The following is a 20,686-nucleotide window of genomic DNA, read 5'->3' as shown; positions in this document are numbered from 1 at the left end:
TAAAATTTGCAATAGTTAGGATTTGAAAGATTTACTCACTGGGCGTTGCAGTAGAATTTGCACCTGAAAGCAGAAAAAAATAATTTATTTAATTATAATTTGAAAACCATTGTCAGCGATTACACTGCTAAACTGTGGAGTCCTCACATCACACGTCAGGTTCAGCATTTACCTCGGGCCACTAATCCGGAGAGGAGGTTCAACATTCTTGCTGCAAAAGCACGGTTAAATAATGCTTGCTTAAGGTTGGGGTGACTAGATTCCTGGACTACACGACCACTTTGGAGTTAAATGAATTTGCAACCTCATTCTAAACCATCCCACCCACGGGGAATTTTGACAATATGTCTGCATAAAGCAAGTTCTACAATAATGCACAGAGCTCACTGGACGATGCTTTCAAACAGCAGTCTGTGAAAGTTAACCACTTGGAACTGGCGAAAGGGGAATGAAACGGCATCGGAGCCCACTTGACTGGTGAAATTCCTTTCTGTACCGACCCAGAAAATAACGGACTGGTTGATGATCTAAATGCATCCAATCGCTGCAGGAGGAAAAGTTGTAGCTGTGTTTCACATTAATTATAATCAAGAAGCTCTTGAAATACAGATGATGAGGGAAGACAGAGCCTTTTTACTGCAGTCACAGTTACGATTTTAGAATAGGAAGGATATACTCACCAGGAGTTGTAGCGGAAGCAGTACCTTAAAGCAGAAAGAAAAAAGTTCAGTTAATTATAATTGGAAAATTATTATCTGTTTATATATGTCAATCATCACCCGGCCATAATGTGGGAGTCTTCTCCCTCCACAAGGGCTTCAATTGTCACCCACCGCACCACAAAGCAGAAGTGTGTGTAAAGCATTCTCAATCCCAAAGAATTGTATGGTAAGGAATGTTCAAGGCAGCGGTTACTAGAATTTTGGAGAATTGAGAAGTGAGCATTGATACCTAATGGAAAAAGATGGCAGAGTGAATGATCAAATGTGAAGACATTAAATCAGCTGACAGTCCAGCTTTTCTCTTCAGACAGGAAGCTGGGTGGCAGTGTTAGCAGTGAGGAGGATGCTAAGAGGATGCAGGGTGACTTGGATAGGTTGGGTGAGTGGGCAAATTCATGGCAGATGCAATTTAATGTGGATAAATGTGAAGTTATCCACGTTGGTGGCAAAAATAGGAAAACAGATTATTATCTGAATGGTGGCCGATTAGGAAAAGGGGAGGTGCAACGAGACCTGGGTGTCATTATACACCAGTCATTGAAAGTGGGCATGCAGGTACAGCAGGCGGTGAAAAAGGCGAATGGTATGCTGGCATTTATAGCGACAGGATTCGAGTACAGGAGCAGGGAGGTACTACTGCAGTTGTACAAGGCCTTGGTGAGACCATACCTGGAGTATTGTGTGCAGTTTTGCTCCCCTAATCTGAGGAAAGACATCTTTGCCATAGAGGGAGTACAAAGAAGGTTCACCAGATCGATTCCTGGGATGGCAGGACTTTCATATGAAGAAAGACTGGATGAACTGGGCTTGTACTCGTTGGAATTTAGAAGATTGAGGGGGGATCTGATTGAAAGGTATAAGATCCTAAAGGGATTGGACAGGCTAGATGCAGGAAGATTGTTCCCGATGTTGGGGAAGTCCAGAACGAGGGGCCACAGTTTGAGGATAAAGGGGATAAACGGGAAGCCTTTTAGGACCGAGATTAGGAAAAACTTCTTCACACAGAGAGTGGTGAATCTGTGGAATTCTCTGCCACAGGAAACAGTTGAGGCCAGTTCATTGGCTATAGTTAAGAGGGAGTTAGGTATGGCCCTTGCGGCTACGGGGGTCAGGGGGTATGGAGGGAAGGCTGAGGCCGGGTTCTGAGTTGGATGATCAGCCATGATCATAATAAATGGCGGTGCAGGCTCGAAGGGCCGAATGGCCTACTCCTGCACCTATTTTCTATGTTTCTATGTTTCTATGTTCTGAAATCAATAATCACCATTCGGTATTGGAGCTACTGACTGAAGATGGATAATAAGTATTACATTAAAATTAAATGAATTTTCTGATGGGACTCATTTGCTGTGTATATAAGCAGAATATACATGCAGAACTATATTTGGTATCAGAATGCATTACATCAACTTGCATATGAGAGCGCAATGTGTTACACAATCTCTGATGTGCTGTTCAGTTTCCCGAACCCATCTTGTCCAATTGTGGCTACTGACAAGAACAATATCCCCTCAACTCCAGAACTGATCCTGACCCCTTCACATGTGCTTTCTACACCCTCTCCTCAATAAACCTCCAGCTTTCATTATCATCAGCTTGTCATCAGTATCACATTTGACCGATAAAGGAACGTATACCTTTTTTTTGCTTTCTACTGAATTCCGAACTGTTGTGTCTTAACGATAAGAAATTCTCTCATATTTGTCATTGTTCCTCACAGGAAAAATTTCATTCCTGCATTCTGACCAGCTTGCCTTCAAATGACTCGCACATGTCAAGATGTGGATGAATCCAATAGCAGATTCTCCATATCTTCCCTGCTCAGCTGTTTCCTCGTGCTACTGTGGCTAGCTTTTCCCCTTTGTGTCACGTTCTCATGATTTCAGTCTTCACCTGAAACTGATCATTACTAAAACAATGCTAAATCTGATCGATTTGCGACCAATGTCCATAAAAAATTTGTCCGGTGAAAATTCCAATCACCAAGCAAGACTCAGTTTTCTAACTTCCCTTAGCATATCAATGACCTGAATGAAACCAGGGAGTACTCAAAGACTGGCAATTACAAGCAGCAATTATTGCTTGCTAAGAAGACCCACTCTCTGTATCAAGATTATTAAAGTCCAAAAAGTCTTCAAGCTCGGCACAATGTCGTTTGATGGAGCTTTTGAACTGCTGATAAAATTTGCAATATTTAGGATTTGAAAGATATACTCACTGGGAGTTGCAGTAGAACTAGCACCTGAAAGCAGAAAATAACAATTTGTTTAATTATAATTTGAAAACTATTGACAGTTATAAAAGCTCAGCTATTGCACTGCTAAACTGTGGAGTCCAAAACAGCAGGTTCAGCATTTACCTCGGGCCACTAATCCAGAGAGGAGGTTAAACATTCTTGCTGCAAAAGCACGGTCAAATAAGGCTTGCTTAAGTTTGTGGTGACTAGATTCCTGGACTACACGACCGCATTGGAGTTAAATGAATTTGCAGCCTCATTCTACCCTGTACCGCCTACGGGGAATTTCGCAAATATGTCTGCATAAAGCACTAGACCTTGATCTCAAACAGCAGTCTGTGAAAATTGACCACTTTCAACTGGCGAAAGGGGAATGAAATGGCATCGGAGCCCACTTGACTGGTGAAATTCCTACTCTGTAATGACCCAGAAATTAACAGCCTGGTTGATGACCTAAATGCATTCAATTGTTGCAGGAGGAAAAGTTGTAGCTGTGTTTCATATTAATTATCATCAAGGAGCTCTTGAAATACAAACGATGAGGCTTGACAGAGCCATTATACTGCAGTCATAGTTACGTTTTAGAATAGGAAGTATATACTCACCTGAAATTATAGTAGAAGCAGTACCTTAAAGCAAAAAGAAAAATGTTCAGTTAATTATAATTTGAAAATTATTATGTTTGTATATGTCAATCATCACCCGGCCATAATGTGGGAGAGTCTTTTCTCTCCACAAAGGCTTTAATTGTCACACATGGCACCACAAAACGGGAGTGTGTGTTAGGCATTCTCAATCCCAAAGAATTGTACGGTAAGGAATGTTCAAGGCAGCGGTTACTAGAATTTTGGAGAATTGAGAGGTGAGCATTGATACCTAATGGAAAAAGATGGCAGAGTGAATGATCAAATATGAAGACATTAAATCAGCTGACAGTCCAGCTTTTCTCTTCAGACATGTTCTGAAATCAATAATCACCATTCAGTATTGGAGATACTGACTGAAGATGGATTGTAAGAATTACGTTAATATTAAATGCATTTTCTGATGGGACTCATCTGCTGTCTATATAAGCAGAATATACATGCAGAAATATATTTGGTATCAGAATGCATTACATCAACTTGCATATGAGAGCACAATGTGCTACCAATCTCTGATGTGCTGTTCAGTTTCCCGAACCCATCTTGTCCAATGGTGGCTACTGACAAGAACAATATCCCCTCAACTCCAGAACTGATCCTGACCCCTTCACATATGCTTTCTACACCCTCTCCTCAATAAAAATCCAGGTTTCATTATTTTCAGTTTATCATCAGTATCATAATTGTCCTATTAAAAAACATACACTTTTTTTTGCTTTCTACTGAATTTAGAACTCTTGTGTCCTAACGACATGAAAATTTTGCATAGTTCTCTTTGTTTCTCACAAGAAAATATTGTTCCTGAGTTCTGACCAGCTGGCCTTCAAATGACTTGCACATGTGAGATGTGGATGAACCCAGTAACAGATTCTCCATATCTTCCCTCCTCGGCTGTTTTCTCCTGCTACTGTGGCTAGCTTATCCCCTGTGTGTCACTTTCTCATGATTTCAGTCTTCACCTGAAACTGATCATTACTAAAACAATGCTAAATCTGATCGATTTGCAACCACTGTCCACTGAAAACTCCAATCCCCAATCAAGACATAGTTCCCTAACTTCCCTTAGCAAAGCAATGACCTAAATATATTACGCAAACATGAGGAAATCTGCAAATGCTGGAATTTCAAGCAACACACATAATAGTTGCTGGTAAACACAGCAGGCCAGGCAGCATCTCCAGGAAGAGGTACATTCAACATTTCGGGCCAAGACCCTTCGTCAGGACTAACTGAAAGAAGAGCTAGTAAGAGATTTGAAAGTTGCAGGGGGAGGGGGAGATGTGAAATGATCAGAGAAGACAGGAGAGGGAGGGATGGAGCCAAGAGCTGGACAGTTGATTGGCAAAAGGGATAAGAGAGGATCATGGGACAGGAGGCCTAGGGATAAAGAAAAGTAGACGGGGGAAGCCCAGAGGATGGGCAAGGGGTATAGTGAGGGGGATAGAGAGAGAAAAAGGAGAGAGAGAAAAAGAAGGTGTGTATATAAAGAAATAATGGATGGGGTGCGAGGGGGAGGTGGGGCATTAGCGGAAGTTTGAGAAGTCAATGTTCATGCCATCAGGTTGGAGGCTACCCAGACGGAATATAATGTGTTGTTCCTCCAACCTGAGTGTGGCTTCATTTTTACAGTAGAGGATGCCATGGATAGACATATCAGAATGGGAATGCAATGTGGAATTAAAATGTGTGGGCACTGGGAGATCCTGCTTTCTCTGGCGGACAGAGCGTAGGTGTTCAGTGAGACGATCTCGCAGTCTGCGTCGGGTCTCGCCAATATATAGAAGGCCACATCGGGAGCACCGGACGCAGTATATCACCCCAGCCGACTCACAGGTGAAGTGTCGCCTCACCTGGAAGGACTGTCTGGGGCCCTGAATGGTGGTGAGGGAGGAAGTGTAAGGGCATGTGTAGCACTTGTTCTGCTTACAAGGAGAAGTGCCAGGAGGGAGATCGGTGGGGAGGGATGGGGGGGACGAATGGCCAAGGGAGTCGCGTAGGGAGCAATCCCTACGGAAAGTGGGGGGGGCGGGAGGGAAAGATGTGCTTAGTGGTGGGATCCCGCTGGAGGTTGCGGAAGTTACGGCGAATTAAATGTTGGACCCGGAGGCTGGTGGGCTGCTAGGTGACTTCTGAATGAAACCTGGGAGTTCTCAAAGACTGGCAATTACAAGCAGCAATTACTGTTTACTGAGAAGACCCACTCTCTGTTTCACGATTATTAAAGTCAAAAAACACTTCAACCGAGACACGATGTCATTCGATGGAGCTTTAGAACTGCTGTTAAAATTTGCAATAGTTAGGATTTGAAAGATTTACTCACTGGGAGTTGCAGTGGAATTTGCACCTGAAAGCAGAAAAAGATAATTTATTTAATTATAATTTGAAAACCATTGTCAGCGATTACACTGCTAAACTGTGGAGTCCTCACATCACACGTCAGGTTCAGCATTTACCTCGGGCCACTAATCCGGAGAGGAGGTTCAACATTCTTGCTGCAAAAGCACGGTCAAATAACACTTGCTTAAGGTTGGGGTGACTAGATTCCTGGACTACACGACCACTTTGGAGTTAAATGAATTTGCAACCTCATTCTAAACCATCTCACCCACGGGGAATTTTGACAATATGTCTGCATAAAGCAAGTTCTACAATGATGCACAGAGCTCAGTGGACGATGCTTTCAAACAGCAGTCTGTGAAAGTTAACCACTTGGAACTGGCGAAAGGGGAATGAAACGGCATCGGAGCCCACTTGACTGGTGAAATTCCTTTCTGTACCGACCCAGAAAATAACGGACTGGTTGATGATCTAAATGCATCCAATCGCTGCAGGAGGAGAAGTTGTAGCTGTGTTTCACATTAATTATAATCAAGAAGCTCTTGAAATACAGATGATGAGGGAAGACAGAGCCTTTTTAATGCAGTCACAGTTACGATTTTAGGATAGGAAGGATATACTCACCAGGAGTTGTAGTGGAAGCAGTACCTTAAGGCAGAAAGAAAAAAGTTCAGTTAATTATAATTGGAAAATTATTATCTGTTTATATATGTCAATCATCACCCGGCCATAATGTGGGAGTCTTCTCCCTCCACAAGGGCTTCAATTGTCACCCATGGCACCACAAAGCAGAAGTGTGTGTAAAGCATTCTCAATCCCAAAGAATTGTATGGTAAGGAATGTTCAAGGCAGCGGTTACTAGAATTTTGGAGAATTGAGAAGTGAGCATTGATACCTAATGGAAAAAGATGGCAGAGTGAATGATCAAATGTGGAGACATTAAATCAGCTGACAGTCCAGCTTTTCTCTTCAGACACGAAGCTGGGTGGCAGTGTTAGCTGTGAGGAGGATGCTAAGAGGATGCAGGGTGACTTGGATAGGTTGGGTGAGTGGGCAAATTCATGGCAGATGCAATTTAATGTGGATAAATGTAAAGTTATCCACGTTGGTGGCAAAAATAGGAAAACAGATTATTATCTGAATGGTGGCCGATTAAGAAGAGGGGAGGTGCAACGAGACCTGGGTGTCATTATACACCAGTCATTGAAAGTGGGCATGCAGGTACAGCAGGCGGTGAAAAAGGCGAATGGTATGCTGGCATTTATAGCGACAGGATTCGAGTACAGGAGCAGGGAGGTACTACTGCAGTTGTACAAGGCCTTGGTGAGACCATACCTGGAGTATTGTGTGCAGTTTTGCTCCCCTAATCTGAGGAAAGACATCCTTGCCATAGAGGGAGTACAAAGAAGGTTCACCAGATCGATTCCTGGGATGGCAGGACTTTCATATGAAGAAAGACTGGATGAACTGGGCTTGTACTCGTTGGAATTTAGAAGATTGAGGGGGGATCTGATTGAAACGTATAAGATCCTAAAGGGATTGGCAGGCTAGATGCAGGAAGATTGTTCCCGATGTTGGGGAAGTCCAGAACGAGGGGCCACAGTTTGAGGATAAAGGGGAAGCCTTTTAGGACCGAGATTAGGAAAAACTTCTTCACACAGAGAGTGGTGAATCTGTGGAATTCTCTGCCACAGGAAACAGTTGAGGCCAGTTCATTGGCTATAGTTAAGAGGGAGTTAGGTATGGCCCTTGCGGCTACGGGGGTCAGGGGGTATGGAGGGAAGGCTGAGGCCGGGTTCTGAGTTGGATGATCAGCCATGATCATTATAAATGGCGGTGCAGGCTCGAAGGGCCGAATGGCCTACTCCTGCACCTATTTTCTATGTTTCTATGTTTCTATGTTCTGAAATCAATAATCACCATTCGGTATTGGAGCTACTGACTGAAGATGGATAATAAGTATTACATTAAAATTAAATGAATTTTCTGATGGGACTCATTTGCTGTGTATATAAGCAGAATATACATGCAGAACTATATTTGGTATCAGAATGCATTACATCAACTTGCATATGAGAGCGCAATGTGTTACACAATCTCTGATGTGCTGTTCAGTTTCCCGAACCCATCTTGTCCAATTGTGGCTACTGACAAGAACAATATCCCCTCAACTCCAGAACTGATCCTGACCCCTTCACATGTGCTTTCTACACCCTCTCCTCAATAAACCTCCAGCTTTCATTATCATCAGCTTGTCATCAGTATCACATTTGACCGATAAAGGAACGTATACCTTTTTTTTTGCTTTCTACTGAATTTCGAACTGTTGTGTCTTAACGATAAGAAATTCTCTCATATTTGTCATTGTTCCTCACAGGAAAAATTTCATTCCTGCATTCTGACCAGCTTGCCTTCAAATGACTCGCACATGTCAAGATGTGGATGAATCCAATAGCAGATTCTCCATATCTTCCCTGCTCAGCTGTTTCCTCGTGCTACTGTGGCTAGCTTTTCCCCTTTGTGTCACGTTCTCATGATTTCAGTCTTCACCTGAAACTGATCATTACTAAAACAATGCTAAATCTGATCGATTTGCGACCAATGTCCATAAAAAATTTGTCCGGTGAAAATTCCAATCACCAAGCAAGACTCAGTTTTCTAACTTCCCTTAGCATATCAATGACCTGAATGAAACCAGGGAGTACTCAAAGACTGGCAATTACAAGCAGCAATTATTGCTTGCTAAGAAGACCCACTCTCTGTATCAAGATTATTAAAGTCCAAAAAGTCTTCAAGCTCGGCACAATGTCGTTTGATGGAGCTTTTGAACTGCTGATAAAATTTGCAATATTTAGGATTTGAAAGATATACTCACTGGGAGTTGCAGTAGAACTAGCACCTGAAAGCAGAAAATAACAATTTGTTTAATTATAATTTGAAAACTATTGACAGTTATAAAAGCTCAGCTATTGCACTGCTAAACTGTGGAGTCCAAAACAGCAGGTTCAGCATTTACCTCGGGCCACTAATCCAGAGAGGAGGTTAAACATTCTTGCTGCAAAAGCACGGTCAAATAAGGCTTGCTTAAGTTTGTGGTGACTAGATTCCTGGACTACACGACCGCATTGGAGTTAAATGAATTTGCAGCCTCATTCTACCCTGTACCGCCTACGGGGAATTTCGCAAATATGTCTGCATAAAGCACTAGACCTTGATCTCAAACAGCAGTCTGTGAAAATTGACCACTTTCAACTGGCGAAAGGGGAATGAAATGGCATCGGAGCCCACTTGACTGGTGAAATTCCTACTCTGTAATGACCCAGAAATTAACAGACTGGTTGATGACCTAAATGCATTCAATTGTTGCAGGAGGAAAAGTTGTAGCTGTGTTTCATATTAATTATCATCAAGGAGCTCTTGAAATACAAACGATGAGGCTTGACAGAGCCATTATACTGCAGTCATAGTTACGTTTTAGAATAGGAAGTATATACTCACCTGAAATTATAGTAGAAGCAGTACCTTAAAGCAAAAAGAAAAATGTTCAGTTAATTATAATTTGAAAATTATTATGTTTGTATATGTCAATCATCACCCGGCCATAATGTGGGAGAGTCTTTTCTCTCCACAAAGGCTTTAATTGTCACACATGGCACCACAAAACGGGAGTGTGTGTTAGGCATTCTCAATCCCAAAGAATTGTACGGTAAGGAATGTTCAAGGCAGCGGTTACTAGAATTTTGGAGAATTGAGAGGTGAGCATTGATACCTAATGGAAAAAGATGGCAGAGTGAATGATCAAATATGAAGACATTAAATCAGCTGACAGTCCAGCTTTTCTCTTCAGACATGTTCTGAAATCAATAATCACCATTCAGTATTGGAGATACTGACTGAAGATGGATTGTAAGAATTACGTTAATATTAAATGCATTTTCTGATGGGACTCATCTGCTGTCTATATAAGCAGAATATACATGCAGAAATATATTTGGTATCAGAATGCATTACATCAACTTGCATATGAGAGCACAATGTGCTACCAATCTCTGATGTGCTGTTCAGTTTCCCGAACCCATCTTGTCCAATGGTGGCTACTGACAAGAACAATATCCCCTCAACTCCAGAACTGATCCTGACCCCTTCACATATGCTTTCTACACCCTCTCCTCAATAAAAATCCAGGTTTCATTATTTTCAGTTTATCATCAGTATCATAATTGTCCTATTAAAAAACATACACTTTTTTTTGCTTTCTACTGAATTTAGAACTCTTGTGTCCTAACGACATGAAAATTTTGCATAGTTCTCTTTGTTTCTCACAAGAAAATATTGTTCCTGAGTTCTGACCAGCTGGCCTTCAAATGACTTGCACATGTGAGATGTGGATGAACCCAGTAACAGATTCTCCATATCTTCCCTCCTCGGCTGTTTTCTCCTGCTACTGTGGCTAGCTTATCCCCTGTGTGTCACTTTCTCATGATTTCAGTCTTCACCTGAAACTGATCATTACTAAAACAATGCTAAATCTGATCGATTTGCAACCACTGTCCACTGAAAACTCCAATCCCCAATCAAGACATAGTTCCCTAACTTCCCTTAGCAAAGCAATGACCTAAATATATTACGCAAACATGAGGAAATCTGCAAATGCTGGAATTTCAAGCAACACACATAATAGTTGCTGGTAAACACAGCAGGCCAGGCAGCATCTCCAGGAAGAGGTACATTCAACATTTCGGGCCAAGACCCTTCGTCAGGACTAACTGAAAGAAGAGCTAGTAAGAGATTTGAAAGTTGCAGGGGGAGGGGGAGATGTGAAATGATAGGAGAAGACAGGAGGGGGAGGGATGGAGCCAAGAGCTGGACAGTTGATTGGCAAAAGGGATAAGAGAGGATCATGGGACAGGAGGCCTAGGGATAAAGAAAAGGAGAGGGGGGAAGCCCAGAGGATGGGCAAGGGGTATAGTGAGGGGGATAGAGAGAGAAAAAGGAGAGAGAGAAAAAGAAGGTGTGTATATAAAGAAATAATGGATGGGGTGCGAGGGGGAGGTGGGGCATTAGCGGAAGTTTGAGAAGTCAATGTTCATGCCATCAGGTTGGAGGCTACCCAGACGGAATATAATGTGTTGTTCCTCCAACCTGAGTGTGGCTTCATTTTTACAGTAGAGGATGCCATGGATAGACATATCAGAATGGGAATGCAATGTGGAATTAAAATGTGTGGGCACTGGGAGATCCTGCTTTCTCTGGCGGACAGAGCGTAGGTGTTCAGTGAGACGATCTCGCAGTCTGCGTCGGGTCTCGCCAATATATAGAAGGCCACATCGGGAGCACCGGACGCAGTATATCACCCCAGCCGACTCACAGGTGAAGTGTCGCCTCACCTGGAAGGACTGTCTGGGGCCCTGAATGGTGGTGAGGGAGGAAGTGTAAGGGCATGTGTAGCACTTGTTCTGCTTACAAGGAGAAGTGCCAGGAGGGAGATCGGTGGGGAGGGATGGGGGGGACGAATGGCCAAGGGAGTCGCGTAGGGAGCAATCCCTACGGAAAGTAGGGGGGGGGCGGGAGGGAAAGATGTGCTTAGTGGTGGGATCCCGCTGGAGGTTGCGGAAGTTACGGCGAATTATATGTTGGACCCGGAGGCTGGTGGGCTGCTAGGTGACTTCTGAATGAAACCTGGGAGTTCTCAAAGACTGGCAATTACAAGCAGCAATTATTGTTTACTGAGAAGACCCACTCTCTGTTTCACGATTATTAAAGTCAAAAAACACTTCAACCGAGACACGATGTCATTCGATGGAGCTTTTGAACTGCTGTTAAAATTTGCAATAGTTAGGATTTGAAAGATTTACTCACTGGGCGTTGCAGTAGAATTTGCACCTGAAAGCAGAAAAAAATAATTTATTTAATTATAATTTGAAAACCATTGTCAGCGATTACACTGCTAAACTGTGGAGTCCTCACATCACACGTCAGGTTCAGCATTTACCTCGGGCCACTAATCCGGAGAGGAGGTTCAACATTCTTGCTGCAAAAGCACGGTTAAATAATGCTTGCTTAAGGTTGGGGTGACTAGATTCCTGGACTACACGACCACTTTGGAGTTAAATGAATTTGCAACCTCATTCTAAACCATCCCACCCACGGGGAATTTTGACAATATGTCTGCATAAAGCAAGTTCTACAATAATGCACAGAGCTCACTGGACGATGCTTTCAAACAGCAGTCTGTGAAAGTTAACCACTTGGAACTGGCGAAAGGGGAATGAAACGGCATCGGAGCCCACTTGACTGGTGAAATTCCTTTCTGTACCGACCCAGAAAATAACGGACTGGTTGATGATCTAAATGCATCCAATCGCTGCAGGAGGAAAAGTTGTAGCTGTGTTTCACATTAATTATAATCAAGAAGCTCTTGAAATACAGATGATGAGGGAAGACAGAGCCTTTTTACTGCAGTCACAGTTACGATTTTAGAATAGGAAGGATATACTCACCAGGAGTTGTAGTGGAAGCAGTACCTTAAAGCAGAAAGAAAAAAGTTCAGTTAATTATAATTGGAAAATTATTATCTGTTTATATATGTCAATCATCACCCGGCCATAATGTGGGAGTCTTCTCCCTCCACAAGGGCTTCAATTATCACCCACCGCACCACAAAGCAGAAGTGTGTGTAAAGCATTCTCAATCCCAAAGAATTGTATGGTAAGGAATGTTCAAGGCAGCGGTTACTAGAATTTTGGAGAATTGAGAAGTGAGCATTGATACCTAATGGAAAAAGATGGCAGAGTGAATGATCAAATGTGAAGACATTAAATCAGCTGACAGTCCAGCTTTTCTCTTCAGACAGGAAGCTGGGTGGCAGTGTTAGCAGTGAGGAGGATGCTAAGAGGATGCAGGGTGACTTGGATAGGTTGGGTGAGTGGGCAAATTCATGGCAGATGCAATTTAATGTGGATAAATGTGAAGTTATCCACGTTGGTGGCAAAAATAGGAAAACAGATTATTATCTGAATGGTGGCCGATTAGGAAAAGGGGAGGTGCAACGAGACCTGGGTGTCATTATACACCAGTCATTGAAAGTGGGCATGCAGGTACAGCAGGCGGTGAAAAAGGCGAATGGTATGCTGGCATTTATAGCGACAGGATTCGAGTACAGGAGCAGGGAGGTACTACTGCAGTTGTACAAGGCCTTGGTGAGACCATACCTGGAGTATTGTGTGCAGTTTTGCTCCCCTAATCTGAGGAAAGACATCTTTGCCATAGAGGGAGTACAAAGAAGGTTCACCAGATCGATTCCTGGGATGGCAGGACTTTCATATGAAGAAAGACTGGATGAACTGGGCTTGTACTCGTTGGAATTTAGAAGATTGAGGGGGGATCTGATTGAAAGGTATAAGATCCTAAAGGGATTGGACAGGCTAGATGCAGGAAGATTGTTCCCGATGTTGGGGAAGTCCAGAACGAGGGGCCACAGTTTGAGGATAAAGGGGATAAACGGGAAGCCTTTTAGGACCGAGATTAGGAAAAACTTCTTCACACAGAGAGTGGTGAATCTGTGGAATTCTCTGCCACAGGAAACAGTTGAGGCCAGTTCATTGGCTATAGTTAAGAGGGAGTTAGGTATGGCCCTTGTGGCTACGGGGGTCAGGGGGTATGGAGGGAAGGCTGAGGCCGGGTTCTGAGTTGGATGATCAGCCATGATCATAATAAATGGCGGTGCAGGCTCGAAGGGCCAAATGGCCTACTCCTGCACCTATTTTCTATGTTTCTATGTTTCTATGTTCTGAAATCAATAATCACCATTCGGTATTGGAGCTACTGACTGAAGATGGATAATAAGTATTACATTAAAATTAAATGAATTTTCTGATGGGACTCATTTGCTGTGTATATAAGCAGAATATACATGCAGAACTATATTTGGTATCAGAATGCATTACATCAACTTGCATATGAGAGCGCAATGTGTTACACAATCTCTGATGTGCCGTTCAGTTTCCCGAACCAATCTTGTCCAATTGTGGCTACTGACAAGAACAATATCCCCTCAACTCCAGAACTGATCCTGACCCCTTCACATGTGCTTTCTACACCCTCTCCTCAATAAACCTCCAGCTTTCATTATCATCAGCTTGTCATCAGTATCACATTTGACCGATAAAGGAACGTATACCTTTTTTTTGCTTTCGACTGAATTTCGAACTGTTGTGTCCTAACGATAAGAAATTCTCTCATATTTGTCATTGTTCCTCACAGGAAAAATTTCATTCCTGCATTCTGACCATCTTGCCTTCAAATGACTCGCACATGTCAAGATGTGGATGAATCCAATAGCAGATTCTCCATATCTTCCCTGCTCAGCTGTTTCCTCGTGCAACTGTGGCTAGCTTTTCCCCTTTGTGTCACGTTCTCATGATTTCAGTCTTCACCTGAAACTGATCATTACTAAAACAATGCTAAATCTGATCGATTTGCGACCAATGTCCATAAAAAATTTGTCCGGTGAAAATTCCAATCACCAAGCAAGACTCAGTTTTCTAACTTCCCTTAGCATATCAATGACCTGAATGAAACCAGGGAGTACTCAAAGACTGGCAATTACAAGCAGCAATTATTACTTGCTAAGAAGACCCACTCTCTGTATCAAGATTATTAAAGTCCAAAAAGTCTTCAAGCTCGGCACAATGTCGTTTGATGGAGCTTTTGAACTGCTGATAAAATTTGCAATATTTAGGATTTGAAAGATATACTCACTGGGAGTTGCAGTAGAACTAGCACCTGAAAACAGAAAATAACAATTTGTTTAATTATAATTTGAAAACTATTGACAGTTATAAAAGCTCAGCTATTGCACTGCTAAACTGTGGAGTCCAAAACGGCAGGTTCAGCATTTACCTCGGGCCACTAATCCAGAGAGGAGGTTAAACATTCTTGCTGCAAAAGCACGGTCAAATAAGGCTTGCTTAAGTTTGTGGTGACTAGATTCCTGGACTATACGACTGCATTGGAGTTCAATGAATTTGCAGCCTCATTCTACCCTGTACCGCCTGCGGGGAATTTTGCAAATATGTCTGCATAAAGCACTAGACCTTGATCTCAAACAGCAGTCTGTGAAAATTGACCACTTTCAACTGGCGAAAGGGGAATGAAATGGCATCGGAGCCCACTTGACTGGTGAAATTCCTTTCTGTACCGACCCAGAAAATAACGGACTGGTTGATGATCTAAATGCATCCAATCGCTGCAGGAGGAAAAGTTGTAGCTGTGTTTCACATTAATTATAATCAAGAAGCTCTTGAAATACAGATGATGTGGGAAGACAGAGCCTTTTTACTGCAGTCACAGTTACGATTTTAGAATAGGAAGGATATACTCACCAGGAGTTGTAGTGGAAGCAGTACCTTAAAGCAGAAAGAAAAAAGTTCAGTTAATTATAATTGGAAAATTATTATCTGTTTATATATGTCAATCATCACCCGGCCATAATGTGGGAGTCTTCTCCCTCCACAAGGGCTTCAATTGTCACCCACGGCACCACAAAGCAGAAGTGTGTGTAAGGCGTTCTCAATCCCAAAGAATTGTATGGTAAGGAATGTTCAAGGCAGCGGTTACTAGAATTTTGGAGAATTGAGAAGTGAGCATTGATACCTAATGGAAAAAGATGGCAGAGTGAATGATCAAATGTGTAGACATTAAATCAGCTGACAGTCCAGCTTTTCTCTTCAGACACGAAGCTTGGTGGCAGTGTTAGCTGTGAGGAGGATGCTAAGAGGATGCAGGGTGACTTGGATAGGTTGGGTGAGTGGGCAAATTCATGGCAGATGCAATTTAATGTGGATAAATGTGAAGTTATCCACTTTGGTGGCTAAAATAGGAAAACAGGTTATTATCTGAATGGTGGCCGATTAGGAAAAGGGGAGGTGCAACGAGACCTGGGTGTCATTATACACCAGTCATTGAAAGTGGGCATGCAGGTACAGCAGGCGGTGAAAAAGGCGAATGGTATGCTGGCATTTATAGTGACAGGATTCGAGTACAGGAGCAGGGAGGTACTACTGCAGTTGTACAAGGCCTTGGTGAGACCATACCTGGAGTATTGTGTGCAGTTTTGCTCCCCTAATCTGAGGAAAGACATCCTTGCCATAGAGGGAGTACAAAGAAGGTTCACCAGATCGATTCCTGGGATGGCAGGACTTTCATATGAAGAAAGACTGGATGAACTGGGCTTGTACTCGTTGGAATTTAGAAGATTGAGGGGGGATCTGATTGAAAGGTATAAGATCCTAAAGGGATTGGACAGGCTAGATGCAGGAAGATTGTTCCCGATGTTGGGGAAGTCCAGAACGAGGGGCCACAGTTTGAGGATAAAGGGGAAGCCTTTTAGGACCGAGATTAGGAAAAACTTCTTCACACAGAGAGTGGTGAATCTGTGGAATTCTCTGCCACAGGAAACAGTTGAGGCCAGTTCATTGGCTATAGTTAAGAGGGAGTTAGGTATGGCCCTTGCGGCTACGGGGGTCAGGGGGTATGGAGGGAAGGCTGAGGCCGGGTTCTGAGTTGGATGATCAGCCATGATCATAATAAATGGCGGTGCAGGCTCGAAGGGCCGAATGGCCTACTCCTGCACCTATTTTCTATGTTTCTATGTTTCTATGTTCTGAAATCAATAATCACCATTCGGTATTGGAGCTACTGACTGAAGATGGATAATAAGTATTACATTAAAATTAAATGAATTTTCTGATGGGACTCATTTGCTGTGTATATAAGCAGAATATACATGCAGAACTATATTTGGTATCAGAATGCATTACATCAACTTGCATATGAGAGCGCAATGTGTTACACAATCTCTGATGTGCTGTTCAGTTTCCCGAACCCATCTTGTCCAATTGTGGCTACTGACAAGAACAATATCCCCTCAACTCCAGAACTGATCCTGACCCCTTCACATGTGCTTTCTACACCCTCTCCTCAATAAACCTCCAGCTTTCATTATCATCAGCTTGTCATCAGTATCACATTTGACCGATAAAGGAACGTATACCTTTTTTTTGCTTTCTACTGAATTTCGAACTGTTGTGTCTTAACGATAAGAAATTCTCTCATATTTGTCATTGTTCCTCACAGGAAAAATTTCATTCCTGCATTCTGACCAGCTTGCCTTCAAATGACTCGCACATGTCAAGATGTGGATGAATCCAATAGCAGATTCTCCATATCTTCCCTGCTCAGCTGTTTCCTCGTGCTACTGTAGCTAGCTTTTCCCCTTTGTGTCACGTTCTCATGATTTCAGTCTTCACCTGAAACTGATCATTACTAAAACAATGCTAAATCTGATCGATTTGCGACCAATGTCCATAAAAAATTTGTCCGGTGAAAATTCCAATCACCAAGCAAGACTCAGTTTTCTAACTTCCCTTAGCATATCAATGACCTGAATGAAACCAGGGAGTACTCAATGACTGGCAATTACAAGCAGCAATTATTGCTTGCTAAGAAGACCCACTCTCTGTATCAAGATTATTAAAGTCCAAAAAGTCTTCAAGCTCGGCACAATGTCGTTTGATGGAGCTTTTGAACTGCTGATAAAATTTGCAATATTTAGGATTTGAAAGATATACTCACTGGGAGTTGCAGTAGAACTAGCACCTGAAAGCAGAAAATAACAATTTGTTTAATTATAATTTGAAAACTATTGACAGTTATAAAAGCTCAGCTATTGCACTGCTAAACTGTGGAGTCCAAAACGGCAGGTTCAGCATTTACCTCGGGCCACTAATCCAGAGAGGAGGTTAAACATTCTTGCTGCAAAAGCACGGTCAAATAAGGCTTGCTTAAGTTTGTGGTGACTAGATTCCTGGACTACACGACCGCATTGGAGTTAAATGAATTTGCAGCCTCATTCTACCCTGTACCGCCTACGGGGAATTTTGCAAATATGTCTGCATAAAGCACTAGATCTTGATCTCAAACAGCAGTCTGTGAAAATTGACCACTTTCAACTGGCGAAAGGGGAATGAAATGGCATCGGAGCCCACTTGACTGGTGAAATTCCTACTCTGTAATGACCCAGAAATTAACAGACTGGTTGATGACCTAAATGCATTCAATTGTTGCAGGAGGAAAAGTTGTAGCTGTGTTTCATATTAATTATCATCAAGGAGCTCTTGAAATACAAACGATGAGGCTTGACAGAGCCATTATACTGCAGTCATAGTTACGTTTTAGAATAGGAAGGATATACTCACCTGAAATTATAGTAGAAGCAGTACCTTAAAGCAAAAAGAAAAATGTTCAGTTAATTATAATTTGAAAATTATTATGTTTGTATATGTCAATCATCACCCGGCCATAATGTGGGAGAGTCTTTTCTCTCCACAAAGGCTTTAATTGTCACACATGGCACCACAAAACGGGAGTGTGTGTTAGGCATTCTCAATCCCAAAGAATTGTATGGTAAGGAATGTTCAAGGCAGCGGTTACTAGAATTTTGGAGAATTGAGAGGTGAGCATTGATACCTAATGGAAAAAGATGGCAGAGTGAATGATCAAATATGAAGACATTAAATCAGCTGACAGTCCAGCTTTTCTCTTCAGACATGTTCTGAAATCAATAATCACCATTCAGTATTGGAGATACTGACTGAAGATGGATTATAAGAATTATGTTAATATTAAATGCATTTTCTGATGGGACTCATCTGCTGTCTATATAAGCAGAATATACATGCAGAAATATATTTGGTATCAGAATGCATTACATCAACTTGCATATGAGAGCACAATGTGCTACCAATCTCTGATGTGCTGTTCAGTTTCCCGAACCCATCTTGTCCAATGGTGGCTACTGACAAGAACAATATCCCCTCAACTCCAGAACTGATCCTGACCCCTTCACATATGCTTTCTACACCCTCTCCTCAATAAAAATCCAGGTTTCATTATTTTCAGTTTATCATCAGTATCATAATTGTCCTATTAAAAAACATACACTTTTTTTTGCTTTCTACTGAATTTAGAACTCTTGTGTCCTAACGACATGAAAATTTTGCATAGTTCTCTTTGTTTCTCACAAGAAAATATTGTTCCTGAGTTCTGACCAGCTGGCCTTCAAATGACTTGCACATGTGAGATGTGGATGAACCCAGTAACAGATTCTCCATATCTTCCCTCCTCGGCTGTTTTCTGCTGCTACTGTGGCTAGCTTATCCCCTGTGTGTCACTTTCTCATGATTTCAGTCTTCACCTGAAACTGATCATTACTAAAACAATGCTAAATCTGATCGATTTGCAACCACTGTCCACTGAAAACTCCAATCCCCAATCAAGACATAGTTCCCTAACTTCCCTTAGCAAAGCAATGACATAAATATATTACGCAAACATGAGGAAATCTGCAAATGCTGGAATTTCAAGCAACACACATAATAGTTGATGGTAAACACAGCAGGCCAGGCAGCATCTCCAGGAAGAGGTACATTCAACATTTCGGGCCAAGACCCTTCGTCAGGACGAACTGAAAGAAGAGCTAGTAAGAGATTTGAAAGTTGCAGGGGGAGGGGGAGATGTGAAATGATCGGAGAAGACGGGAGGGGGAGGGATGGAGCCAAGAAACATAGAAACATAGAAACATAGAAAATAGGTGCAGGAGTAGGCCATTCGGCCCTTCGAGCCTGCACCGCCATTTATTATGATCATGGCTGATCATCCAACTCAGAACCCAGCCTTCCCTCCATACCCCCTGACCCCTGTAGCCACAAGTGCCATATCTAACTTCCTTTTAAACATAGCTAATGAACTGGCCTTAACAGTTTGCTGTGGCAGAGAATTCCACAGATTCACCACTCTCTGTGTGAAGAAGTTTTTCCTAACCTCGGTCCTAAAAGGCTTCCACTGTATCCTCAAACTGTGACCCCTCGTTCTCGACCTCCCCAACATCGGGAACAATCTTCCCGCATCTAGCCTGTCCAATCCCTTTAGGATCTTATACGTTTCAATCAGATCCCCCCTCAATCTTCTAAATTCCAACGAGTACAAGCCCAGTTCATCCAGTCTTTCTTCATATGAAAGACCTGCCATCCCAGGAATCAATCTGGTGAACCTTCTTTGTACTCCCTCTATGGCAAAGATGTCTTTCCTCAGATTAGGGGACCAAAACTGCACACAATACTCCAGGTGTGGTCTCACCAAGGCCTTGTACAACTGCAGTAGTACCTCCCTGCTCCTGTACTCGAATCCTCTCGCTATAAATGCCAGCATACCGTTCGCCTTTTTCACCGCCTGCTGTACCTGCATGCCCACTTTCAATGACTGGTGTATAATGACACCCAGGTCTCGTTGCACCTCCCCTTTTCCTAATCGGCCACCATTCAGATAATAATCTGTTTTCCTATTTTTGCCACCAAAGTGGATAACTTCACATTTATCCACATTAAATTGCATCTGCCATGAGTTTGCCCACTCACCCAACCTATCCATGTCACCCTGCATCCTCTTAGCATCCTCCTCACTGCTAACACTGCCACCCAGCTTTGTGTCATCCGCAAACTTGGAGATGCTGCATTTAATTCCCTCATCTAAGTCATTAATATATATTGTAAACAACTAGGGTCCCAGCACTGAGCCTTGCGGTACCCCACTAGTCACCGCCTGCCATTCTGAAAAGGTCCCGTTTATTCCCACTCTTTGCTTCCTGTCTGCTAACCAATTCTCCACCCACACCAATACCTTACCCCCAA

General features: G+C 42.5%; 1 protein-coding gene across 1 annotated transcript in view; it reads right to left on the bottom strand.

Annotated features, from left to right (window-relative positions):
- The window catches only part of LOC134337689 (mucin-2-like), a 49,625-nt gene that overhangs the window by 19,601 nt on the left and 9,338 nt on the right, over window positions 1–20,686 (bottom strand). Inside the window, exons 9-21 of the mRNA XM_063032881.1 lie at window positions 18,197–18,220; window positions 17,574–17,597; window positions 15,323–15,346; window positions 14,700–14,723; window positions 12,440–12,463; window positions 11,799–11,822; window positions 9,438–9,461; window positions 8,815–8,838; window positions 5,923–5,946; window positions 3,564–3,587; window positions 2,941–2,964; window positions 681–704; window positions 40–63 (exon numbers count right to left, since the gene is read on the bottom strand). Of these exons, the coding sequence (XP_062888951.1) occupies window positions 40–63; window positions 681–704; window positions 2,941–2,964; window positions 3,564–3,587; window positions 5,923–5,946; window positions 8,815–8,838; window positions 9,438–9,461; window positions 11,799–11,822; window positions 12,440–12,463; window positions 14,700–14,723; window positions 15,323–15,346; window positions 17,574–17,597; window positions 18,197–18,220 (312 nt within the window). The remainder of the gene's footprint in view (window positions 1–39; window positions 64–680; window positions 705–2,940; window positions 2,965–3,563; window positions 3,588–5,922; window positions 5,947–8,814; window positions 8,839–9,437; window positions 9,462–11,798; window positions 11,823–12,439; window positions 12,464–14,699; window positions 14,724–15,322; window positions 15,347–17,573; window positions 17,598–18,196; window positions 18,221–20,686) is intronic.

The sequence above is a fragment of the Mobula hypostoma genome, chromosome 25, assembly GCF_963921235.1.
Source record: "Mobula hypostoma chromosome 25, sMobHyp1.1, whole genome shotgun sequence".
In the NCBI taxonomy this organism is placed as follows: Eukaryota; Metazoa; Chordata; class Chondrichthyes; order Myliobatiformes; family Myliobatidae; genus Mobula; species Mobula hypostoma.
The sequence above is the reverse complement of the archived record's forward strand: the minus strand, read 5'-3'. Positions and strand labels throughout refer to the sequence as shown.